General features: G+C 38.1%; 1 protein-coding gene across 1 annotated transcript in view; it reads left to right on the top strand.

The window, feature by feature from the left end:
* Positions 1-1,122: 1,122 nt before the first annotated feature.
* The window catches only part of LOC115601023 (atrial natriuretic peptide receptor 1-like), a 41,330-nt gene continuing 14,693 nt past the window's right edge, over positions 1,123-27,759 (top strand). The window contains exons 1-14 of the mRNA XM_030470549.1: positions 1,123-1,189; positions 1,828-1,963; positions 2,850-2,907; positions 6,850-6,946; positions 9,595-9,727; positions 12,169-12,292; positions 14,188-14,292; positions 15,069-15,171; positions 16,706-16,854; positions 20,443-20,515; positions 23,683-23,830; positions 25,210-25,296; positions 25,541-25,684; positions 26,533-26,654. Of these exons, the coding sequence (XP_030326409.1) occupies positions 1,123-1,189; positions 1,828-1,963; positions 2,850-2,907; positions 6,850-6,946; positions 9,595-9,727; positions 12,169-12,292; positions 14,188-14,292; positions 15,069-15,171; positions 16,706-16,854; positions 20,443-20,515; positions 23,683-23,830; positions 25,210-25,296; positions 25,541-25,684; positions 26,533-26,654 (1,546 nt within the window). The remainder of the gene's footprint in view (positions 1,190-1,827; positions 1,964-2,849; positions 2,908-6,849; positions 6,947-9,594; positions 9,728-12,168; positions 12,293-14,187; positions 14,293-15,068; positions 15,172-16,705; positions 16,855-20,442; positions 20,516-23,682; positions 23,831-25,209; positions 25,297-25,540; positions 25,685-26,532; positions 26,655-27,759) is intronic.

The raw sequence follows: 27,759 nt of genomic DNA, 5'->3' as shown, positions 1-27,759 counted from the left end.
CCCCAGTGTTTTCTGACAGAAAGAAGGCATGTCTGACTTCAGCAGAGAAAGTAACGTACCCAAAGAACAAGAGATTCCTGAATGGCAGAGAAATCTTTTCAGGTTCAGTAGCATCTGCAAATCCTCGGCTTCTCCCAGAAGACTAGTTCTGACAACCAGCCAATCACAAAACAGTCTGCAAAATGGCTTTGTGCCAAAGGACATTTACCAAGTTCGCTCCACTTGAGGAACAGATTTAAAAAGCTCATTGAGACAAAGCCTCCACCAGCAGAAAGTCCGTGATGTTAAACAAACTCAGTTTTTTACTTCTTTCTAGAAATGTGACACATTTTGATTACAGTATGACAGTGGTCTCATGATTGTGATCCTAGGCTGCATTTGGAATCACTGGTTTGCATCCAAAGATCCATGAAGAAAATGTTCAATCCTACTGTTGAAATATCTGTTCTGCTTAGACTTACACATTTTATTTAATCACTTTTTATTCCTGTACAATGTTGCTGAAACTGGGATGATTCTTTTTCTCTCTGAAGAAATGTGAGAATACATTTGTGTTAGTAAAGACTTCAAGCACGTAACAAGTATACAGTACATCCTAACTGTTCTGTGTCTAGCTGGGATAAGTACTGAACTGAAGTTATAGCAAGATAGAACCTGGTGACACCACAGAGAAAACTCTCTAACACGAAGCACAAAAGAAGGGGTAGAGGTTCTGCTACTGAAGGCCATTAAAAACATGTTAAGTGAAAACAGGTTAAGTAAACATCTCTCTAGCCTGACATATGCAGAAATTATCATGTCTTGAGGAAAGGAAATAGTTTGGACTTCTGTTTCATATTGGGCCTGTTCCAAAGATATGATCCAGAAGGCTAAATGATCCTTCAGTTACAAAAAGCCAAGAGACCCCCTGTCTTTGTGACGTCTTGGTGTTTCTTAGGAATTCCTGATCATGTCAGACCTTAGAAATTTAGAAGTGATTGTGGCTTATGAGAGTGTCTTTTGAGGGGGCAAAAAGTGTGATGTCAACAAATTTTCAGTGCCAATGTGCATAAAAATATGGGCAGAAAATCATTCAAGAATTCTGAAAACAGAAGAGAGAAAAAAAAAAAACATTAGGGCAAAATGCAGATTTCAACTGAATGCTGCTACAACCATGGAGTGACCAGTGGATCTGAGGAGCATGATGCAGGTAAGAACAGAAATGTCCCTCATCTGCTATCTGTCACTGACACACAGATCCTCCACAGCAGATGTTAAGAGCAGACAAGTTTGCTGTTGCACTGCAGATATCTGTAACATTTCTGCCTGGGTGGGAGGACTGAAAGATGGGAGGCATTTGAGAACATCAGTGATGTTCTGCTCAGTTCTTCCTAAACAGAAAACTCACATTATTCTGTGTTGAACTGGGACCAACTCTTCTTAAGCCTCTCAGGCAGTCATCCTATAAAATTGAAATTTGTTCTCATATTCTCAGACTTTCTGAATGTCCTTTGAACAACTACAGCATTGACATACTGCATTATAGTAACAGAAACCCAATGATTTATTTAAGCAAAGCCCTGGAGGCAGAAATCTCTTCTAAGTTATGTACTTAGGCTAGGATTTTCTAAAGGTTAGCTTGGATCACTTTGGCTTCGCTGAGAACTGTGAGTTCTCTTATCCAGTCTCTTTAATGGTTTTCAGTCATATGTTATATCAAATTATGAAGACCAACAGCGTTTCCAGCTAGAGACATAATCACTGTTACCTGTTAGTTTTCTAGCTGTGAGTATTCTCCTTGCAAAATTCCAGATCTCATCATTCATTCTTTCCACTCTTTCTCCTTAGAAGAAGAAAAACTGCAGATTGCCTTACACAATGAAAATCCTGGAATGTTGCTTTCCTTCCGCAACAGCTCACCTACTGGTCAATCCTCTAAACAGAGAATAGTGCATATTCTTAAAGAGAAATATTTCTTCATCAAGTTCGTGACATTTCCCAGATGACAGTCTTCATAAAACTTTCAGGGAGTATACATGATATGTCTTGTTTCAAGTTTTTATGTATTTTCTGACCTCTTTGAAATTAAATAAATATCAAACCCAAAGTGCAGCAACAGAACAAGCCTTCCTGTGATGCCCCATGAACTAGAGTGGACCTGTGGAATGCATCTGTTAAAGCATACATTTGTTCAGCATTCCCAATAACTTAAGAGTCCATTGAATTTTACCTGCCACCTTACCAATAAATACCATTTGCATTTTTGAGGTTTCTGTGATTTTGTGAGGTGTGTATAACATCATAGGTAGTAGTCAGAAGAAGCTGTTTCTTAGCTGTAGTTTTCAGTGCCTCTAATTACCTTTTTACAAAATCTTTCACTGATCTGTCATGCTTTCATACTGCCTCCCAGCTCTTTTCCTTTGTGTGAACTATGTAACTGTTGCTCCTTCTGCTGCAGTTGAGTTAAACTGTCATCAAAGATTAATCATCTAACATTAACCTTTCAGATCTTTAGTAACAAATATGTAATTACTTCTTTTTTGTTTTATGATTACCAGTTTTTTAGTCTGAGGCCTCTTTCCTTGGAATTCTCTGAAACTTCCAGTATTTGGGAGAGTGTGTGAAATGGAGAGATACTACGAAGTAAAGGAACAATGTGTGTGCAAGGCTCAGGAGCTTGCTTACTGCTCACCAACATTTCATCAGGCATACAGCTGTTGCCTGTTCAGCAATCCCAGCAAACTGATGGCACTCAGTACTTCTGAAGCTACTCATCTACCTCAAAACTTACGGCAATGTTTAGTCTTTTAATTAAGTTACCAAAAATTCTGGATAAAATCAGATGTTGTTTTTTAACCTTGCTAATCCAGGCTAATCCAAGGAAGGGGAGGGGTAGAAGACCACCAGCTGCTGCCACCAAACTCCCAGGTGAGAATCAGATATCAGGTTGGCTATCTGCTACACTGCTCCTGAGTAACTTCGTCTGTGGAGGCTGTTCTTCAACCAAACTGCACACAGCAGGGAACCTGCCCACCGTTGTTCTGCAATGAGGCCACTAGAGGGAAGTGTCAGAGTGCTCTGTCCATGCCTGCTCACCGCGCCTGCAAGGCTGGAGAGTGTCAGAAGCTTGGCTGGCCTCTTTGACCCCAATAAGAAAGCCTTTCAGACCCCGTGCCATTTAAAATGCCTTTTATTAGAGCTAACACTATGAAATGAGAATAGGATAGATAATCCAGGCTAGGAATCTGGAGTGGTGTAGCATTTAGCAAGGTGTGCAGGATTAATATAGTCTGTGTAGTGGAGTTTTATATTTCAAGAGCTTAAGTTTTAACTACTGATTTCACAAATGACAACACAGTTCTAATAATCACTATCTTTGTAATTCCATCATACTGAAATGTCAAATAAGTCTTAGTAGTGATTTTTTGAAATTGTTTTTTGTTGAAAATATGTATCTAGCTAGAAAATTTAATTAATTAAAGACGAAATAGTTTAAACATCTCTGAACTTCAGCTCATTGTATCAGCACAAGAACCATCTGGAAAGTTTCAATGCCAGAAAAAATATTTTCAAGGATATTTGAAGATTTTATCACAGCAATTTTTGTTTTGTTTTATTGCTGGTAGTCGCTTTCCTAAAATACTCGAATGCATATAATTAGCAAGTTTTATTCAGTAATATCGGCAATAATTATTAATTTTTTCAAATATTGAGTATTTTTATTTAAATTATAAGATTATTATCAAAGCATTAATAAAAATGCATGATTTCACCATTATCTACATCTCGTTAAATTTTGAAATAGCTTTATTTTCTCTCTGTTTGGTAGTAGAAATTGTTATTGAGTTAATGAATCAAATGGAAGTGATGTATCTTAAGGGACCATCTGAGCACAGCCAACACAACAGAAATAAATCTGTAAACATAAAATTATTCGATAAACTTCATTTCAATCAGTAGAAATTACCTATTTTTTCAGACTAAGAGATCCTTCTAAGAGAATAAGCCAAAGAACAGTGTCATTGCACTAAGCCAGTCAAGTGTCAGTAGGCAGAATTCAGTTAATCTACACTAGACTGAGTCTGACTGTGTTAATAAACTCATTCATAGTATGATGCAATGTTAGGATGTTAACGCAAATTATGTGACTGCATATAACTCACAAACAGAAAAAAGCAAATGTAAAACAAAGATTATTAGGTTTGATATGACCATTTCACATTATTCACATCTGTTTTCCTTTATGTAAGAAATATCTACAAGATAGACCTAAAGACTGTATTACTCACTAAGCTGTCAATTCTTTCTTTTTACTAAGGTTCATATATTTATATTGCAGAATAGTTCTCACTGATTTTCTTTTTATAATTTCCAGTGCTTAAATGCAGAGGTCCTAATGTGCTTCTCAAATAGCTGAGATAGATTGTTGAATCAGAAAATCACCAGCCATTCCAATCCATACATCTTTAATTCAGGATTTCCAGAGCAGCTTCTTGTACATTGCCACTCTCCAGGAATTCTGAACTTGGTGGTATCAAGTGGCTATAAAATAATATATGATGTTTGCAGTCCTTGAATCATGATATTAATGTCATATGAATATTTGATGGTCCTATTAAAGAAAATAGGATCAGTCTGGTAATCTTTTGGCTGCTGTAGGGTGTAACAAGATATAATCCTTAGCTTCCCTGCCAGCAAATTTCTCATTAAGCACAAGATATCCTAAACCAACTCACCAGCAAAAACTCTCCAAGGTGCTAATATATGTAGAGTTCTTTTAAGCGGATAATTCTTTTTCTTCCAAATAGCCAGCTGAAATACTATATATTGAAACCTATGATTTGGGTGAAATGGTCGAGTGAAGACAACACAAATCAAGTTTAGGATTTCGCGATGAACATACAATTCCAGCCTAAAACGTTAGTATTAATTTACACAAATATCTCTTATGAGTGAATCCAAACAGATTTTTTTAATTGATCTGCAACCTCTTTCAAGATGAACACACACTAATTTTTTCATGCAATTTTGATGCAATAAATAGTGAAGTCGTAGAATTTTGATTAAGATTCTTAGTGTCAGTTTGGGCCAAGAGCCAGAATTCCAGAGGAAACACAGGGAAATATTCAGGAAAGCTGAATCACAACTGAAGTTCTGTGTTGGCAGTGATTTCAGCAAACAGAAATAGTTGTGGACACATTTATGTCTTTATCATACCAGCATGGCTAGGCAGAAGTCTGTTTCACCTGTGCATGTAGCGGGGCACTTCCCAGGAAGAAATTGTCCTACACCTCCCGGGACTGAGAAACTGAAGTCATAGGATTTAATACAATTTGAGTTAGAAGGAATCTCAGGAGATCCCTTAGTCCAACCGCTAGTCTTACAGTTTATTTTACATAGGTGGTGTTTTCTTGCCTTAGAGCATATATACCTCTCCTCCCCCAGGGCCGCCTATGTCTCTATTATTTCCGCAGTACTGATTCATCTACCTAAGGGTCAAATGCTGCCCAAGTTTGACAAGGCAGTGAAATAAAATCCTTCCATTGCTTTTCCAGCTTTGAGCCAACAGGGGCACAAACCTCAATGTTCCAAGAGTGGGGCTGCCCCTAAGACAAGTGATGATTTTTCAGAGAGGTTCAGCAGGAATTCAGAGGGGTGTTTTCACCATGCAATGGGAAGAAGTGGGATAGGGGAGGAGAAGAAAGGAGGAGGCAGAACAGCTGCAGCAGCTGGAGTTGCCAGGATCAGCTTGCCTAGCAACCCCCATTCTTAGGTAAGGGCATCTACTTCAGTAGCAACAGCACATCAGAAGCAGCCCTGCCTTGGTGAGCTGGGTGCATGCTAGGAAGCATGAGAGCTGTCAAAACACCAGCCTTAGGGCTCCGAAGCCTCCTGAGTTTATTGGTAGGTAAAATACGTAGATCCTTTTACCAGAACCTGTTCCTGTGGTCTGTGCATACGGAAAGGACTGTATATGGCTTATTTCAGTGATACAGCTATTTATACCAGGCAACTGTTGAACGTTACTTCAGTAATGTAGAAAACAAGAGTAACAGAAGAATATATTGGAAAAATCAGTTGTATAATTCCGTCTTATTCCATGAATACTGTGATTGCATAACCCAGTGAATGATTATCCTCCAATAATATATGGAAAAATTATAGCAGATTATATGAATAGAAACTATTCTCTTTTACTAGAGATGGAATACGACAAGGGTGTATTAACATAATATCCTGTTCTGTTCATATATACCCTGGAATGTATATTTTAATATATGATTAGTGTATCTATTATAACGTATAACGTATATTCTGCTACTGTTGCAATTCAATCTGTATATATTTTGATGCTGTATTCTACCTGGAATAGGCTTATGCAATCTTAATGTTATCTACAATTATATATTTTAATATTTATATAATTCACAGTTGTATTATTTTATTAAATGTATAACAAAAATGACTTTTTATTGGGGTGTAAAAGATTAATAGAAACTAAGCAGTTTGGAGCAAAGGTGTTGCCATTTTAATAAATTTTAAACAAAAAAAAAATCTCTTTAAATCCTAGAACCACCTGGGTTTTTTTAGAGAAAACCTTTTGCAAGAGAAGGATTCATTAAGTCCCCTCATTCTTTCATGGCTAATTTCTGGATGGATCAAAATAATATACTGATTGAATTTGTATACCCCTAGGAATCTGTCATTTTTCACTCCAGAAGCTGAAGAGAGCAATATGTGTCAGGCTATGTGTCTGCATTTGGCTTGATTTCTTTAGAAGAAATGTGAACTTTGGAGATGGAACTTATCCTTCCCCTATTTCCATATTGGCTTTTTTGGGATCTATTCAAATGCTTTTTTTTCTGGCAGGTGATATCAGTGGAGGGGTGGCATGATTTAGATAACAAAGACTATGACTGTTGGCCCCTGGAAAAACCAGATGAGTATAACATGCTGGACTGTGGAGGTGAGTGAGTCCTAGAGCTGCTCAAGAAAGATCATCTCATGCCTAGGGAATGGTTGAAAACCCGAAACTGAAATACTTAGAATAATATGTGACTCATGAGGAATGTTATGCATGATGAAAAGTATCTGAATCAGTGTCAGCCTGTCTTGCTAGGGAAATAAGTGAATGAAAACAACCAAATATACTTCAGAGCTATTATTTGTCCAATATTCATTTGTTCCAGAAGAAAAAGTAATAGCAATAGCTGAATCCCTTCGCCCAGAAGGAAACTGAAAATATTTAATTTCTCATTAGAAAACCAAATGCAACTTAATCCAAACAAAACAGGCAGGCAACTCTGCATTGCAGCAAATTCTATTGAGTCATTGCTGACATTTTGTAGTGTCAGTTCAAAAGAGGACTATGTTTAAACCCTCCAGCCAGAAAGCAAAATCACCAATTCTATACATCATGGTTTTCCACCTTGCTCAAAATTGTGTTCTGTGAGTACTTAAAAACATCTGAGATATTTAACCACTTACTTAGTTTCAAAAATGAATTCATGTGATGAGATAATGAAGAAATAGATTTTTTTTTTTCCTGTTGGAAATCGATTGTTTGAGATTGAAAAATAATTAAAGAGCAACTGAGATATGGGAAATTGAATTTAAATATAAGAAGAATCTTTTATACTGTAAGGTGATCCAACACTAGAACAGGTTGCCCAGAAAGGTTGTGGTTTCTCCATCTGTGGAGATTTTCATAACCCAAATAACCAAGATCTAGAGCAATCTGCTTTAGGTGATCCTGCCTTGAGCAAGATTTGGACCAAATGATTTCCAGACGTGTCTTTCAATTTCAACTATTCTATGATTTTGTGACTCTCTAACTGGTAAATAACTGATGTAAAGGAACACTTTCGTTTATGTTGCGAAAGAGAAGACCAGAGGTAATGTGTTTCAATAGGGTTTTTAGAAAAAACTAGAACTCCTGATAAACTAATATTGGTAAAACACTCCAGGAGATAAACTGCTGGGTCACACTCTGAGCTCAATATTGCAGTTAACATTTTCCAAAGAGTTCTCTTGAAACAGTGGAATTCAAGAACTATCTAGATGATTGTCAACTAGGACTTTTATACCTATATTAATTTACTATTGCTTTAACACTGAAACAACTGTTCATCACAACAGCTGTTCTTACTAATAATCAAAGTGTGAATTGAGTACAAGGGAAACTAATATGAGCAGGTTGCTTAATTAAACCATACCCTTTAACACCAATTTTAGAATGAATTCCAAGCTCGATTATGCCTTTCTCTGTGATTCTTCCTTGTCATATTCTGAGCACTGCTAAAAGCAAAGCAAGAGCTTTGTATATTTGCCAAAATACTATGGCCTCATTGCTGTGGATTTAACACAAGATCTTCAAAGCATCTAGACGTGAGAGTATCTGTCGTTGAAAGAAGTGTTTTGTTTATCTTTGTGAGAATTTTAAAGGGAAGTAGTAATTCAACAGAAGTTTATGCTGACCTTCTCTGAAGCGCAGGTCTCATGCCTTTTAGTGCAAATCACACTAGTGTTTTTGTAATTTTTTATGTTGTAGTTTCTCTCATAGTATTAGCATTTAAAATGTGTGTTTACTTTCAACGGAGATGTGAAATCAAGAAGTTATTTTACAATTTGCTTCTTTATATCTGAAAGGGAATTATGTTTAAGGGAAAAAATAGCAGCTTCAGTAACAGTGCAAGTGAAGAATACCCTCTAAAAACAACTCCGGAGTAATAAAACTTTATAGTTGAACAACACAACAAAGTTAGATCTCTTGAAGGTCAGGTTTGCCCATCATCTGCAGAAAGGATTTAAAACTTCTTGACAAACTGAGAGCTACAAACTTGCATGATATGAGTAATTTGATGTGGTGCAAATTAACACCTTCATTCAGCAATGTGGAAAGAGGTAGGTGAATGGAGTGGGAAGATTTTGATAGCATTGTTTAAGAATATGGATTCAAAACTTCTCCTACCTCTTATCTCAACTCATTCTCTGGCTCAGAGCTGGTAATACAGTGTCTCAGGATCAAGACAGATGACTGGGATAAATTTTCCCAGTAAGAGTGTGGAAATGGAAGATGACATGTGTGAGTAGCATTCCTTCTTCTGTCATCTGTTCTAGATGTGATACAGTTTTATAAAATGAGAATGCTTTCTTAAATATATCATTATCAGTATATGTAATTTATGTTTCATGAGGTTACGGGTTTTGACTGAATTTCATGTGTGCTAGTTAGCTGTTCTTCTTCCATAATGAGGTGTGCCTCATTATGCAGCCAAGAATGAAGAGCAATGTTTACTGCCTGATCAAAGAGGAAGGCAAATACATCAGGACAAGTAGCACTGCATTATACTGGGAGCAAAGCTACTTTAGATAACACGACCATATTTTTTTGTCATATTTCCCCAATTGTTTGATCTTTTCTAAGTGAATGTCAGAAGTGTTCAATTAATGTGTATTTGTGTTTACCTATATAGCCACTAAAATGGATAATTGTTTTGGGCTCATAAAAAGCAATGGAACAATAGACACCACAAAGAAAGTTTTACATTTGTATGCATCTGTAAAGTAGAAAAGTATAGCAAATATGTTTGCCCATGATTTTGTTGTTTCTAGGCCTGGAGATGGCATGGGTGCAAAGGCCTCCAGAAAAGACTGTGAGTGGGGAATTCTTCAACGTGACCTATGCAGTCTTTGCATCAGACAGCTTTTTTCAATATGCAGTGCAAAATGGAATCCTTTCTCACAGGTATTACCTCCTATAAGAATGCTTTCATGGTCATGAGGATATGAGGATTCTGTGTGTACATTTTTAGTAGCACAATTCGAACATATCTCTGGGACTCCTTGCTAATTCCTTGCATCTCTTGAGGTCTCTTATAGCTATTTGCCTATGGCTTTGCTCTCAGAGCACTCATCAAGGCATGCTTACCTGCATGGTCAGGGATAGGGCACATCATCCTGTATTTGCATTACTGTCTCAGTGCAATTCTGAACATCACTTGCTGCCTTCTCTACACAAAGAATTTACAACTGAAGTTTAAGCACAAGTCCCAAACTAACTGTGTCTTATACTTATTTTAATCACAAGTGTGATTGAAGTGCACAACATGTATATGAAAAGAGGCTGGCCCAATCCTGAATCCACTGAATTTTGTGATGAACTTGTTTTGATTTCTGTAGGACTGAAATCAGTCCAAAAGCTTATATATATCAACTCAGACACTGTGTTGGTAACTGTACGAGACAGAGGTTAAATACAGAATCTTTGTGTTCAACTCCTGATCACTAAAAGGGTAATACACCCTGATTTTGCACTTTTGCCTGTACATAGCATTTCTCTACCCATATACAGCAATGTCTGTGATAAAGGCTGCAACTGCATTTCCCCATGTTCTATGCTGTACTTGGTTAGTGTAAGAGATGTTTATGGAAAACCTCACATTTTTTTTGCCAGTCTGTGTTCACATTGCAAAGTTCAGATTGGAGAAGCTATTATCCAGAGAGAATTTTTTTCATATTGAAAGATGACTTGTAATCCATTTGCAATGGCAAAAGGTTGATATTGTATTTTGATCATCTGTGTACTCCGGCTACACAGTTTTGCAAAATTTGTTTATCACATTTTCTGAAATTTATGGCTAGTAGTAGTTCCAATAACTTAACCATAAAGCAGATTTTTTCACTGCTTGGAAATTAATCTGTTTTTCTAGTCTTTCCAGGAAGACCCACTCCCTTAAATCAGTTAGGAATTTGGAAAATTCTGCTCTTTTTATACTTATACATATCTTGCATATAGATATCAGAAGGCAAATATTTAAAAAGAGAGAAAACTGTGCTGCAATTTTTCAAAGAGATCAAATTTGCACCTCATTTTAACTAGATTATCTAGTTGATTCTTACTTATAGCTTACTGTGACTCACCCAAATATGGCTGAGGCTAATATGGGTGTCAGCATAACTGGGTGGAGCCATGATGAAGATATTGAATAAAAATCACAGAATACAGAGTAAATTTCTGAAAGCAGCTGTGAAGACAAATACATGATAGAACTAGGCACCAACTTGCTTAAGTATTTTTTTAACTGCTAGCATGGGCTCAAAGGCCAATGGATTTTAATATTTTATATATTTGGATGTCCTGAGGATTGACAATTTTTCTTACCTCAGGTTTCAAATATACCTGTGCCTTTGTAAATCTTGTTATGAATACAATCTATATCAACCTGATCCCTTGTTTGTCTTTATTTTTTATAATACAGTCCTCTGTCTTAAATATACTCATTACTGGCTAGTTGTTCTTTCATTAAAAACAAGTGAAAAAATAAATCCTGGTGTTCTGGCATTGCTTTATAGAGATCCATCACAAGTACGTAACATTTAGACTAAACCCTACAACTAAGCCTGGCTATATCTACCGAGTAAGCCATGTTTGCAGAAAATTATTTTATTTTGAAGCCAAATTTATTGGGGTAATAACCGACTGAAAGAATAATTGAGGAACAGTGGGAAAAATTGTTGCATCACACATTTCCAGGTTACTACATTTGTCTTTCAGTGATAAAGTTACAAAAGGCTCACCTTGTTTTGCAGAACAGACTATTCATAAAGTCCATAAAAATTTAGTTTTTCCTCTAAATTTTGGGTTTGGGAAATTGTATCTGATGTTATTGTCCAATGTCATTATTTTACTTGGTGGTTTGGGTTTTGGAGCAAAGACTAGAACTGAATAATACATATGAATCACAAGCATAGATGAAGGTATATAATTGACAACACTGAGAATGAAAGTAGCCAGGGATTCATATTTCTGATAATCGAAGTAGAGAGTAATGGTATCTTCTTCTGTGCCAGATGTGCAAAGCCAAGTGACCCCATCTGGTCATGAAGTCAGTTTGGGGAGACAAGTGGAGGTTGGTACCTGCTTGCTCATCTATCTGCCAGAAGTCTCTACTGCTTGGCAGAAGGCAGTGGTCTAGTTGACAGCAATCTTCATGGCTTCGGGAACGCTTCAACCTGAAGCAAAACAAAAGAGAAAGAAATGGTGTAACAGTGTTTATTTCATTGTATATGTTTTTGCTGCTGTTATTCCTGTGCAGGATGAAGAACAGGCTCTAATGTGCTTGTTGCAATTCTGAGGAATGAGGAATAATGTAAAAATTTCTCTCTCTCTCTCTGCTGCTTGGCAAGCAATGCTACTGCTGCAAAGGAATTCTGTGAGGAGCACGAATGTCCTGCCAGCTGGAAAGACGCAAATGGGGAAAACTGCTGTGTCTACCACGCCAACATCCACTCCTGTCCTTTGGCCTTCATGGTTGGTATAATGGTGCAGCATCATGTGCTCTGTTCTTGCTACTGGATGAGACATCATTGTAGTAACCAATTTCAAGTTCATGAAGTCTTTCTGTGATTACAGTTAGATCAAATCAGTAGTTCGCTAAAACCACTGTGGGAATATCTGTCAGGTTTAGAATATTTTGCACTGAATTATGAGGCTGCAAAACAAACAGATTTTTGTGCAAGGCAGTATTCAGAATCTTTCATTATGTTTAGTGGGGCCAGTTTCATTTTTTTAAGATTACTTGACCCAGAACTTTGTGCAGTAAGTAGAGAAAGACAGATCATTTAATTCTAAAGCAAGCAGGGCAAATCGTCAGTTGGGACTTGTTACTATCTCTGAAGCTTGGAGGGAGACCCTGAACGGAATGATTTCCTTGAGTTACTGAAGTTCCGTGGGGTGTGTATTACTGACTTGTGAAGCCTGTATACACATGTCCTGAGATTGATGGTTTTTCTATGTTAGACCAGAGGAAAAAAAAAAGGAATCCAAATACAAGATAGCAAAATTTGTTCATGCAGTGTAAGAAGGATCCATTCTTAACTTGTCTGCTTGGCTTATTGTAAGTGTCTGCTCTTCTCTGAAGGAAAAATTGAAGTTCTGACTCTAACAAGCCTAACCCTGCATAATAACCTTCATGCAGTTGCCCAATCTTTCTAATTGATCTCCGTTTTGGCAGTCTGATACATTTTCTGTGGTCAAAGATGGTGTAATAGAAGACCTAGCCTACGTGTCTTGCAGCTATGTCATGTACCCTTCTGTGTGAAAGCTTAATGCTTCCACAAAAGCTCTAGCTTACTTCTCGGCAGTCCCTTCTTAGGAAGCTGTTTTCCTAATGACCCCCTGGGAGCCTTAGCTGATACCAGGAATTTGGTTTAAAAGAGGAATCCCTGCTGGAACCATCACATCAAAACTTCTGTCTAGAACCATAGTAAAAACTTCAATACACCACCACTGTGCTGACCTTTCAATTATTCCTTAATTTTGTAATTCATTCTGCTTGTGATCAAGGTGTGGAAAAAGTGAAAACATGTAGCCAACATCCATCATTTTGCTTCCATATTCTAAGCAGGTTGCTATCATACAGCAAGAAGGCCATGAGTATCATTGCATAAGATTGACAACACACTTCAAAGCAATATTTTTCCGTTATTCAAGAGGAGGTTTTGTTGGGGTTTTTTTCACTTTTGTAACTTTTTAACCATAGTAACTTGGTTAACATGAATGCTATTTCTTTTGATTTGGTCTATGTCTTACATTGCATTGAAAGAAGTGCCTGAAGAAGTATCTGGAGTTATGAGAAAAAAATAAAAATTAAAAAAATTAAAAAAATCAAGGTCTTCAGACAGCCAAAATAATGCTGTATGGTTGCAGTTACTGGAAGGTTTACATCTTAACAGCTTTACCAAGAAATGGTCTGCAAACAGGCACAGAAGAGTTGCCTTCCTTCCTCATTAAAGAAGAAAAGAAAAAAAGCTGCTGTATCAAAAGTGAAACCACAATAAAACCCCTTTAGAAAAATACTAAAAATGGGATATGATTCTGGTTCTAATACATCAAGCCCTGAAAAAATGTATTAGCTTCCTAGAATTTCTGCGGATAAATTTGGACCACGTTTTGCTTCATCTATTTAAAAAATATAACAATATTTGTGACATTGTAACTCAGTATAGGAACAATTGATTTTTTCTTATTTTATCTTTTATCACATAACAGTGTTGCTTGTACTTTGGCATTTTAATAGGTTTGGCTGTAAAATATCACTTTACTTGCTGTTAGAGAACACAAGTAATTTTAAGAAAGTAAAAGAGGAGGAGCTAGGATTTTCATTGTGTTGTAGTTTACTGACATAACCAATATGTCTGATAAAGGGTCGAGGAGGAATATGTGGTCCGTGGATCCCAGATGATGGCCAGATATTTACTCACACTTTGTCTACAGCTGGCAAAATGAGCCAAAGAAACTGGACTGCCAAGGTAAGGTATATTTATCGCATACAGGATTTTACATGTTTTGCTCTTCTCAGAGCTTACTTGCTAGTAGTTTAGTGCTGTTCATGTCCTTGTTCCCTGCCTCATTTTTTGTCAGTGTTATGTCTGTACATGATGTATGTGGCTGAGTAGTATTAATTGCCAAATGACTTGGAAGTAATAGCTTTATAGACTACTACTCTTTAGGTAATTACTAGAAGTAATGGGAATGGGAGGGAAGAGAATAGCCTAGTCTGTCCATTTAAGGCCTACACTAACAATATATTGTATTACTAACTGGACTGTGTTGCAGATTAATATGGTCATTAGGGGGCTTCTACCCAGCAGAAGCAATGGGGAAGCGAACATGGCAGTATGCATAGACTGATAGACCTGCTTGGTGAAAAGAATACATACCAGCAGAGGAATCAGACATGCCTTTCCCACAGGATTTGTCTCTCCTGCTTCTGTTTGCCATGTTAGTCAAGGATACCTGTCCTTCCTGATTCTGAAAAAAATGCATGCGTGATCATAGCATCACAGAATGGTTTGGATTGGAAGGCACCTCAAAGATCATCTAGTTCCAACCCCCATGCCATGGGCAGGGACACCTTGCACTAGATAAGATTGCTTAAAAGCCCCATCCAGCCTGGGCTTGGACGCTTCAGGGATGGGGCAGCCACAACTTCTTTCACAAGTCACCACAACTGGACAGTTGTTATAATAGCCTACTGTATGCAAGTGAAGTTTTGATGCTTGGTGCTTTTTCACTTGTTTGGCAGGTTGTTTTAGTTCACGTGGGCGTGACTTCTCTCATTGCACACATCAGAGTTGGGAGAATGCAAGTTGCTCTGGAAGCAAAAACCACAGTCCTTCCTGCAGTAGGTATGACATAAAATAAAGGTGTGAGGGAGTTGCTTATTGACTGCAAATATCAATGCTTTTATCATTCATGGGTGGTTACCAGGAGCAAAAGAGACTCATACCCCACCATTGAAAATACAATAAGTCTTCCTAAAATTCTTCTTCAGATAACACTGAACATTTGAAAAACTGAGCTTCTAACCTGTGTATTAATCCAGAACAGCAGGAAACCAATCTTGTCAAATAGGTCAAGTCAAATACCATGACCAGCGGCTTCAGGTACTACAAGGCTCGTCTACAGTTGATGGGGATGTGAAAATATTCTTCCAGCTAGTAGGTTGTGAGGATCTGGACACTTTTCATCTGAAGGGTAGCAGGCCAGCCTTAAGCATATTGCAAAGATAGAAAACCATCTTGGTTCCCTTGTTCACAATAAAATTGAATTGCTCTCAAAGGCATATGTCTTTCACTTTAGTTTAGCTGTATGCAGGGAAGCAGAAGTAACCATAACAACTCTCTTAGTAATGTAAAAGTTAAAAAGTGGACTTTATTTAATTAATTAAACACACAACCTCAAGAAAAATACTGGCTAAAATAGGAATGTCATCACAGTACTCTTATTAGCTACTCTTCCGTAAGGTTGAGAATATGTTTCCTGATGTTATGGAAGAAAAGGAATCAAAGTGACTGCAATGTGGATGGAAGTATTTAGCTATAAAATTTACTATTAATTTCAAGACAGTTGCAGCTGAGTTTTCCAGGAAACTTGTACTCTATCAGAAAAGAAATTTTAAAAATGCAGCCCTTGAGGCAGAAAGTGATTTCTGTACTTATCCTGGTATTCTACTGGAATTAAATGGACAGAGGCAGCATTATCACTGAGCAGTGGATTTTGTTTTGTTGAGGCTTTTTTTAAAAAAAAAAAAATATTGCCTAGTGACAGAATAATACTTTCGGCTTGTCTCAGAAGGCTGAAGTACAGCATGATATTAGTTTAGTCATAAAGGTGAAATTGAAACACCATTCAGGACATGTGAGAAGGAGTTTTGTTCTTTAGGGCTTTTGTTTTAAATCACATTTGATACGGCTGATAATTTTCATAAGACCTTGGAGAAAAAGAAATCCTTGAAGTATGGGTTGTAAGGTTTCATTCTGCAGTACTTGGTGTCTTCTGCTGCTGCTGAGGAAGGGTCACTGGCTTCAGGGGATCTCAAGGGCTGGACTAAGAACAAAGAATATGAAAGACAATGCCTGACTTGCGGAACTTGAAGTCTCAGAAAAAACAGATGGACAATGAGAAACAGAGTAGTGATAAAGTGATTTATACACAAAACATGTCATTACTAATTTAATCTCTTCAAAGAGATCCTGTATCTCTTTAAAAATTCAGATTATTCTTTCTGCTAGGGTGCTATCTCTGGGTTCTTCAAAATTTAATCTCTCCAGTACTCTGAGGTTTCCCAGCTCAAGAACCATGTATTTTAATCTGAGTACAACCTCATGGGTGGATAAAACTGCCTTGAATATTCTGATACATGTTTCCTTTTCTAATCAGTCTGTGGAGATGACTTCTGTGAAGAAGAAGAAGAAGGCTGCTCTATCTGCCCAGCAGATTGTGGGGAATGCCCACTGTCCGCTGATGCTAGGATAGCAATTGCCTTACCGATATGTTTAATCTTCACAGGCTTCATTTTCACAGTCATGGTAAGTATTCTTCCTCTTCTCTCCTATTTCCTTTTTCTTCCATCATTTGGTTAGAGTGGTGCTCTCTCTTTGTGAAGGGGTAGATTTTCTTCTGCATCCAGAAGCTGTAGGCTATGGAAGAAAGCAGAAGGAAAGGAAACAACATTTTTGGCTTCTTTATGAGGGGAGGCTCATTGGGCTAGGAATTTTCATCCTGTAAGAGAGAAGACTGAAGAGGAATGTAACAGTGAGATGGATATATAATGGTAAAAGAGGAAGAGGTTTATTAGCACATGAGAACTAAGGATTGCTGGTAAAGTAAGAGTACTTTTCACTCAGAATAAAACTCTTATGAAATTGCTGCTTCAAATCCCTATGGAAGTCAGAAGTATAAATGAATTCAAATACAAATTAGGTAAATTCATGAAGGGATTAACTCCACAAGGGGCCATTAAATCTCAGAGTCCAAATACAACTTATAATGGAAAACATTTGACTTGAGTTATTCTCAAAAGAAATAAAGATAGGAATGAAATAATAATTTGGGGTACGTAGGTGGTCTTAGTGTAACTGAACCAATTTGATTAATTTTGCATAATAGTTTTCAATTGTAACAGACTCATGAAGGAAGTAAAAAAGGGGATAATGAGAGGGGAGTGTATGAACGTGGGAGAAGTGGTTTTGGATTCCTTTGAATGAAAATGTCTGTATTAATGAGGATACAACATGGTATTATGGCTTATTACTTCACAGTGCTTCTGAGAAAGAGGATGTACATTCCTTATGGGTCTTCATCTTTGAAAAAGTACGTTTTTGAATTTCATAGCAAGGATTCTATGATTTAGCAGATGGATATGGCAGTTGTAGAAGCATTATATTGACTTTGTAAATAACAGGTAATGTATTTGGGGTTTGGCCTACGAGTCCCCTAAATTTATAGGCTCCTCTTTCCCCAGGGATTCCTTCTCTTTCCATCTTGTATTGCAGTTGCAGTGAGTATCTGAATTAGGCAAGTATGCTGAGAGAGAACGAGCAGGAGAAGGTTGCAGGATTGGAAACTGGCTGGATGGCTGACCCCAAAGAGTGGTGGTAAATGGTATCGCATCTAGTTGGTGATAGTGACTGGTCACTAGAGGTGCCCTTCAGGGCTCGATGTTAGGTCCAGTGTTGTTTAATATCTTCGTTGATGATTAGGACAGGAGGATTGAGTGCACCCTCTGTATATTTGCGGATGGCACCAAGTGGTGTCGGAGTTGGGTGGGAGTGTTGATCAGCTGAAGGATAGGAAGACTCTGCAGAGGGATCTGGACAGGTTGGATCGATGGGCTGTGGCCAATGGTATGAGGTTAAACAAGGCAAAGAGCCAGGTTCTGCACTTGTGCCTCAACAACCCCTGCAACGCTACAGGCTTGGGGAAGAGTCGCTGGGGGTGCTAATTGATGGAGCTGAACATGAGCCAGCTTGTACCCAGGCAGCCAAGAGGGTCAGCAGCATCCTGGTCTGTATCAGCAATAGTGTGGCCAGCAGGACCAGGGCAGTGATTATCCCCCTGTACTCAGCACTGGTGAGGCTGCACCTCAAATCCTGTGTTCAGCTGTGGGCCCCTCACTACAGGAGAGACACTGAGGTGCTGGGGCAGGTCCAGAGAAGGGCAATAAAGCTGGTGAAGGGCCTGGAGCACAAGTGTGATGAGGAACGGCTGAGGGAACTGGGGTTGTTTAGTCTGGAGAAGAAAAGGCTCAGGTTGAACCTTACCACTCTCTACAACTGCCTGAATGGAGGTTGTAGTGAGGTGGGGTCCGTTTCTTCTCCCAAGTAACAAGTGATAGGACAAGAGAAAGTGGCCTTAAGCTGTGCCAGGGAAGGTTTAGACTGGATATTGAAACCAGGAAAAATTGCTTCACAAAGAGGGTGATCAGGCATTGGAACAGGCTGCCCAGGAAAATGGTCGAATCACCGTCCCTGGAAGTGTTCAAAAAACACGTATATGAAGCCCTCAGGTTTAGTGGAGGTCTTGACAGTCCTGGGGGTAATGGCTGGACTTGATGATCTTAAAGGTCTCTTCCAATCTAGTTGATTCTACGATTCTCTGATTCTAAGGCTGATGGCCCACTGAGTAAGCAGGCCTGAATCACAATTAGGTGTTTTTTCTATTCTATGCCTCTCTGTGTGGCTCTGTAAGTTAGGGACGGAAGAACTGTTGAAAACTGGTTTAGAATTTGTAATCCACAGGGTAGTTGTGACAATGTGTTTGTAGTCTTTCTCCTGTAAACCATACGATCTAATAAAAATGTGTAATTGGACAGATGAGAAGTTCAGACACTTTTAATCAATTAGCATTTTAGAGAAAGCAATAGTTTCTTGGCCTTGCATAGGTTTATCTAACAATCTTGTAGGAAAAATTAACTATTATTTCTGCTATTTTTCTTCTTGCATTTTTGTATACTTACTCCTGCTAACTCCTACAGTAGCATCTTTTTTTTTTTTTAATGTTTTATTTACATGATAAGTAAACAAGGCAGGAAAGATCCTTTTATCCAGTTCAGTAATTAATATAATGTAAAAAAAAAAACAAAAAACCAACCCACAAATGTGAGAAACTGGTGCCTTCTTTAATCATACAAGTAGAGGAGAGGATTTCTTGTTATCAGTGTCTGCAGCAAGCCTAATGGACACTTTTAGCTAATACGTCTTTGTTCAGTCATACCTTTGCAAGATAAAATGTAGGTATCTTCTCAGAAACTTTTGAAATTGATGGGAAGTCTTAATTTGATTCAGTGAGCTCTATATTTGTCATAAATTTCTACCAAAATATTGACACAATCTCCATGCCATGTTCCTTGCATATTATCTGGGCTTTAGTTACCTGTTTCGATGAATACGTAATTCCTAATATTAAATTCCACACTATAGAAAATGGTATAATGATGGTAAAATGCTGCTGTAGTTTGACATTTTGGCATTGACTGCAGCCATAACAACTGAATAATTTAATCTGCTGCTCCTCTTTTGGAAGCTTGTGTTTATGCTTTCTGTGTTAGCTTTGCATGTCACCTCTACAGAAGATCTGCTATTATACCAATAACTTCTTTGCAAAGTACCCACAGATTTCATGCCTAATACTCTTTATGCTAGAGTATCTGACATAGTATGACCTCATTTGTGGATCGGGGGCTAGTTCTATTACAGGATATAAGTTTTACTGCTCCTTAACTTGGGTTTGGGAGGTCATGTGTTCTAGTCATGCACTTATATAGCATAGGATATTTCGATGACATGAGGTGATGTAAACCTCTCATCTGGTGTCTGGGCTGAGATGTAAATGCATAAGAAATATTGACAATAAGGGGGAGTTTGTAACCAATGCAAAATATGACAAGTAATTAGATTGTAGAATACAGACTGTACAGTTTTTGAGATATTTATTAGATACTCTTCTAAGCCTGTGCTTGGTTCTAATATTACTCCTAAGATATATGTTGGATGCTTAAACATCAGATTTTGTTTGCATACTTATAAACTTTCATATATCATAAAAAATATTCACTGGTTTAATTCCTTCAAAGACAGTAGGGCTACACCAGGAATTAACTTGATTTATTTTTGTAGTGGTTTCAATATCAGAAACAAAAGATGTTTTGGGATGAAAGCTGGATTATAGACTACACCTGCATCAAACAAGGTTAGTAACTTGTCGCTTTGATACTATGATCAGTTTCCTTAATAATTTTGAGAAATTATCTCAATCAGAATTACATGTTTCAGGGGTCTTACAAAAAGTGAACCAATTTGTGAAAAACATATCCAAAGTTTCATCCCTGTAACCTCTGTGAGCTGATCACTGATGTTTTTGTTTATTGAAACTTTAGATGTCAAAATAATGTGAAATAGTTTCCTTCTTTTTATGGTGATTTGTTAATTAAAAAAGAGAGGCCTATCCCAAAACAAATGGATCACCTCTGAACTTAGAAAAAATAAATTAGAGTTGCTTCAATGGATGTAGCATTCTGTATAATTGGTCTCACTAAGTTGCTCTGGATTTTCACACATATAATTAGGAATATAATGAGATCTTAATTTCTCCTACTGTTTGGTGTCTGTGACAGACTTGCTGCAAAAAGTAATTCATTGTGGCCAGAGTTGTTTTTTTATTTTACCGCTGGATATAAAATATGATTTAACTGGTTCTAATTAAACATGTTAAGAATAAATCAGATGTTATAATGTGTTTTAATATACTACAAATACTACTATAAAACTAATATACTTAAAATAAGTGTAGATTATTTACTTTGTTGTTCATTGTTCTGGCATTTGGAAGGAAAAAAATGCCTAGACCCTCAAAAAGGTTAAATATGTAGAAATCTGCTGACGATAGATCTGTGCTGATGTACACTTTCTCACTTTGTCTCTGTGAGGAATTGCTAGAAAGATGTCTGCTTTATCTGTGTTATATCACTGTGTTGCTAGTAGAAGTCTCAAGGCATTCTTGTGTTGGTATAGAGTAGAGATACTTTCAGCCTTGGACTTGAACATTACTTTCTGTGTAGTTTTGATATGATATCCTCATTGCTGTAAAGAACAGATGTTGGCTTGGTATCAGGCCTAGGAGTGGTAACTAACAGTAATTAGTAATGAGGAATGATAATATGATGAGATCTGCAAACAGACAGTGTGTCTTCTCTGGACAGAGCTGTCCAGAGATATCCGTAGTAGCCTGAAATGTAAAGTTATCTAAATGGAAACACACGAGCAGTGCTGTACCAGGGGTGTGTAGCCTGTACTATGAAAACCTATTTCAAGATAACTCCTTTTTTTGGTGCATTGCACCACACACACACACACACATATATATATACATGCACACTTTTTCTCAAAGTTATCTCAGGGATCTATAATTTATTTCTGGGTGGAATGCTGTAGAATCACTCCAAATGTCAATGCAATTTGGAACTGCATATGGATAATACTATGGTGTGGGAACACAGCAGTCCTGATGCAGAGCAAGATGCCGAGCTTCCTCAGCCAAACTTTACTGGATACTGATACCAGGGAGAGTTGAGAGTTTTCAGCAATGCTGAGACTAATTGACTAAATCTGAGTTTCAACTGGAGATGGTGAAATGATATGTAATTAATTAAATTTCTTTTTAAATCCATTTTGTTACCTTGAGATGGTCAACAGAGATTAAAAAACATACATTGAGATCACTAATTTTTTTTCATCTGTCTGTATTGTTGCTCTTCTCTGGCTTCCCTCTGGTGTTAGAATCACTTCCCACATCCGTGTACTTTACAGTCTTTTAGAAGCTTCACATAGACTTGTTAAAGTATGGCACAGGGCTTGCTCTGCTTCCCTGGGTTCTGTCCTCGGCCTCAAAGTAGCAACAAAGGCTAATCATCCCAAGAACAGAGAAACAAAACTTGCATCAAATCCTGAGGATTAATGGGAAAGATCTCTGGCAATGAATCACCTCTGGAACTTTTTTACAGGTTTTTTTTTGGTTTGGTTTTTTTTTTCAGCAGCAGTCGTATTCCAAACAATGGCTTTCTGTCTCAATGTAAACAAGACCCGCCTGTTGCGTGAAAGGGTAAAATAATTTGGCAGAAAATAAACCCCCTTGCTTTCCAGCTGATCCTCAGATATTAGAGGGGCTGGGTGCGGCTAGGCTTAGATTCTGAGTGATGCCCAATTTGCCACTATCAGTCCGGTCGCATTCAATATATTGAATAATCACGATTCCGGATGCACTAATAGTGCACTGCACCTTCAGTCTAATCGTGCTCACGAACTAGCACGGCCACACGGAGGGAGCTGGTCACGTTCAATGAGAGATTTACGATTAGCTACTTAAACAGTGCAGTTTATTAAAGCAACAGATACAGGTTCTTGTGGATTGCCAGTGATAAAATACACTGCCTGCAAAAGCATGTGCAAATAATAAAGTATACAACCGCGCGACAAAGTTATGAATAATACAGCCTGGCTTTAAAGTATAAAAGTAAAAAGTAACTCTATATAGAGATTCCTAATTTTCCCGGGGAAGTACTGGATACAGTGCAAGTCTTACCCAAAGGCGTCTCTATGGGGGGGGAAGACTTTCCAGCCCGTCGACCGGTCCCAGGAGTCGAGAGTAGTCAGCTGATGGGGTCTTCCTCGGCTCGTCCACAATGATGTCTTCCCTAAAGCCCCCCACTTTTTGGGTCATTTTTATACTATTTTTCACTTTCAGGGTGGAGCTTGAGTGACTCTAGTCATACATACCTTTATTGTGTAAATTTTCCTCGCTTTGCTTTTAAAGGTATATGCCACAAAAAATTCAAAGAGCATGCTCAAAGAGGGGTGGTCTCACTTTGGAGGTGGGTAGCATTGGAGGTGGAGGTGTGTTTTCGTATTAAAATGCATTATAATGAAGCAAAGTTCACACAAAGGACAGCATTTTGTCAAAAGGTGACAGACCGTTGGCTCAGGGCAGCAAGTATGCAGCTTATCAGTTTTAAGTACCACCTAGTTCCCATCTTTGCTGGTGCTATGACAGAGTTTGGCCACAGAATCTCCACTCTGCTCCATCCTCCGTCAAGCAATGTTGTCACGGGAACCGCTGTGGAATGAATTCCTGGCATACCACGTGCAGCTGCATCTTACCCTGAAAGTAAGTTTTTCCTTTATGTGTGAGCAATGCTACATTTTTAAATATAAGTTTAATTTCTAAATCATATTCAGTAATTATCCCACACCACCAAAATTCAAATATTTGAAGAATTCCCTATATTTTTCTGCCTCTGGAGTTTCTGCCCTGCCAATAACATGCATCTTCGGGTGCTTTTTCTCATCCCATATCCCATTTAGATCATGTAGTACAGACAGCAACGGGAAGCATCATGAGTGCTTCCCCAGCACCCAATGACTCCAATGCCAGCTGTATCACTGCTCTGAGCTCCTGCACAGCTGCTGCTAACATGTCCAGGAAACAGTACTTCACCCAGACTGGGAAATAGTAAGTCAATATATAACTCATTTAGTGCACTACCTATTATACCATAGTTTCACCTTTCTTTCTGGTTCTTGCCACTTTACTGTTGACAGATAGTGTAAAAGCTTGCATTTCTCTTGTTAAGTCAAATCTAGTAAGTTAATACCATCATCTGACTTCTGTACCACATACTGGCTGTGGAATATCTTTTACATGCCAGGCTTCTGTTTTGGTTGTCATGTCTCTTTTTTTTATGCAGTCCTTTTTCTAAAATGCAGGCAGAGCACAGCTAGGTTCTTTGCACTAAAGAGTGGCATCCTATACAGTAGAATATTAAAAATCTTCTCCTTAAACCAGCTAATATGACTGAAAACACTGAGCATTTCACTTCTGGGTCACACTATATGCAGATCATAATACTTTATGGCAAACAGTGTAGCCATATTCCGCTATCCAGAAAACAATTTTCCCCATGAAAATAATATGATGAAGCGGTAAGGGCAGAACATGTGCAAAGATGAAAGTAATACCTATCATTTGAATGCACAGGGCAGGATCTGTGCTTTGCAGGGCAGAAGAGCTTACTTAGAATCATCAGCTTAGGGGAGCAGCTGCCTTTTCAGCATAGATCACTGTTGTGGAAAATCACAGCCGCTTCATTGATGAGACACTGTGTCCAGCATAGGTCTTTTATAGTGAGCATTTTTGCTGCTTCTTCCTGAATGATGACATTTTCATCATCATCATCTTCCTTGGATGAGTCAAAGTCAATCACATTCATCAAGGGTGAAAGGTGTAAGAATGGGGCATTCAATCTCGTCAGTGAAGCACCTACATCTGCTACACCAGAGCCCCTGTACTCTCTATTTGTATGGTGGGTACCACTTAAATTCCTGCATGTATCTCCACTGGATTCCTTTCTTCTTCCAAGGAAAATTGCTTTGGTGTCTATCAAACTTAGCTGCTTCATCACTGAGAATGCTTCATCTGGTGAGAACAAAATGACGTTAAATATCAATGGTGGGTCTTCAAAACAGTAGACAGAATCAACAGATAGCAGGAATGTTGCTGTATGTGTTTCACTAGCTCTGACATTTTCTTTTGCTGCTACTCCATCATTGAACTGCCTCAACTGACTCTAACAGTCTTACATTCTAAATGTCATCGACAGATCAAGGATGCTTGATTATAATATCTAATATTTCCCTTATCATAGAAACAGGGCCCTGTCACCTGTCATATACTCAGATTTACACCCATATATGCACATGCTTAAATTCTGTGCCTCAGCTCTAGAGATATGAAGCTGCCCACTGTAGAAGAAATATCCAGTCCATTTTTGTAGTCTATTGGCTTATGAAGTTGGCCTAAAACTCTATGAACAGCATTTCATTCTGTTTCAGCGATGGTAGAAGAGTGGCCATAAAAAAATTAACAAAGAAGGCATTCGTGCTGTCCAAATCCATACGTAAAGAAGTAAAGCAAGTGAGGTAAGAAGTGAAACCTGAGAATTGTATGTTGTTCCCTTTTATACTGGTTCTTTAAGGGTTACAATCTGTCCAAGTGTGACTGTTAATTCATGTTCCTCTTTTTTCAAACTTTGCTGTGACACCTGTTTTACTTTTGTCTCTACTTTGTGAGACAAGGCACTTAGTTTTCCAGTTACCCTACAAAGACCAGGAGGGACATCCATGAAAATTGCAGGTGTGCTGTCATTTCTGTTGATTTTCACAGGGAACTTGACCATCCTAATCTCTGCAAATTCATTGGAGGTTGTACAGAAATGCCAAATGTGGCCATCTTGACGGAGTACTGCCCCAAAGGCAGCTTGAGTGATGTTCTGCTCAATGAAGACATTCCTTTGAACTGGGGTTTCAGGTACAAAAAAACTTCTGAAAAGCTACATGAAACAAACTGTGCTATGTGTAGTTTAGGACAAGATGTTTATTTTAGAAAAAGTCCTTGGATAGACAGTCCTGCACTGTAATATGGAGAGAATGAAGAAGTAAGAAACAAATCCTAACTTGTCTTCTGGATTTTTGAGCAATCATATCTTTAGTGTTGGACATGCTAAGCCAATGACTTTTCAACAGAGCCTAGTTATACTGCAAAACTGCTTTTAAACCTCTTTTCTCATGTAGCTTCATTTTGTTCTGAAATATCTTGGGCATTCCCATTTAATTAAAGATCATTGCATCTCTGTTTGTGAAGGCATACTAGTGAAATGGTTAGCACACCTACAAACACCACATTATATTTACCAAGACAGAAAATGAGCTCACATTGTCAATGGAACTTCCACAAAGGCAATGACGTTGCTTTTTGAGAATAATCTTCTTGGTGCACTCTTTCTACTTCTGCCTTATGTTTGCCTTCAGCAAAGAAAGAAATTGTAAGGGAGGAAACCCTCCAAATAATGTAAGAAAGTTAATAAAAAATTGTTTCTCTTGTAAACATTTGGAAGCACTCTCCAGGATACAAAGTTAGTGGGAATTTCTAGAAGAAACTATCTTAAAAGAGACTACAGTTCTGTGGGCTCAGACAAACTGAATGGGAGTTAAGGCCTTCCAACAACCTATTGTAAGCATTTTGTTGAAATTAGCATGGGGACACAAACTGAAAGCTATTGTAGTCACAGAGAGGCTTCCTGAAAACTTCAGTAGGCTTTAGAGCCACTTAAGTGAAGCTTTATTGGGAATACTAGCTGACTGATTTTTGTCTTTCAGGTTTTCTTTTGCTACTGATGTTGCACAAGGAATGGCTTATCTTCACCATCACAAAATGTACCATGGAAGGTTGAAGTCTAGTAACTGTGTTATAGATGACCGATGGGTTTGTAAAATAGCAGGTAAAAAGAAGATAAGAAACAAAATTTCAAAACTTTCCAGCTAACCCACTAATGCATATCCATTTCACACTCAGTCCTCCTCCTGAGCACTTCCATGTTGACATTTCATGTGGAAATGCTGACTATGCCAGACTTTACTATAACTCTCTCATCCTGAAGCAAGTTTCATGTTATTTACCATGTCAATTCATTTATCATGTGTCACTGATGCACACAGCAGATCCCAGAAATGATTGAGTTCATCAACATCAGTCTGACCAGAAATTCTGTCTCATTGTCAGTTTTGATACAGGGAGAAAACCTGAGCCATGGGCAGTGCTGTAGACACATACAATAATGCTGACTGATTGGTAAACACAAGGTAGTTTAATGGAGAAAAGCAGAATCAACTCAGAGCTTTTCAGTCCTGTACACAAAACTGAATTGTATTCTCCCAGAAAGAGCTACAGATCTGGTCTGCTTCTGGTAGGGGAAGACTGCTTGTGGGGACACGAAAAGCACTGGAGAGTCTAGTTTAGTTTGCAGCTGCCAAAGGGAATGAAAGCAGTGATCTCCTCTTCTACTTCTTTCCCAGAGTAGTTACCACACTGTCTGACCCACAGCCATATCAAAACCAGCAGCAACAGATTTGTCTTTCAATGGTTCATCCTATGACTATGTCTCCTTCACAGGATCATGCCTGCTTCTCCAACTCATTTAATATCCTGCTGCCTTCAGAACTGCTTACTATGCTTAGAGCCTTTTCTGGAGACAAGCAAATAAAATTGAGATAGCTGGATTACATCTGCTATCTGCTATCTGCTATTACAACTGCACCAGCGTGGCACAGCTCCTCTGAATTAAGTGGGATCTCTAAAATTGTTCAGAATTTGACTGGTGGCACTGTAGAGATTTAAAATATTCATGGTTTATCTGGATGCAATAATGTTAAAGACAGCTCACAAATAACCAATGTGGCAGCTATTTGAAAACCTCCAATAACCTCCAACATAAACAATGAAGTTCTAGGACCATATTAAGTAGAGGTCATTCCAGACAAACCCAGACATCTGCATCCTGCCTTCCCACCCACTGAGCAGAGTGCTGTTTACATCAGAAAGAAAAC

This window comes from Strigops habroptila, chromosome Z (assembly GCF_004027225.2).
Source record: "Strigops habroptila isolate Jane chromosome Z, bStrHab1.2.pri, whole genome shotgun sequence".
Lineage (NCBI taxonomy): Eukaryota > Metazoa > Chordata > Aves > Psittaciformes > Psittacidae > Strigops > Strigops habroptila.
Note: the sequence above shows the minus strand (reverse complement) of the source record. Positions and strands in the feature narration are given on the sequence as shown.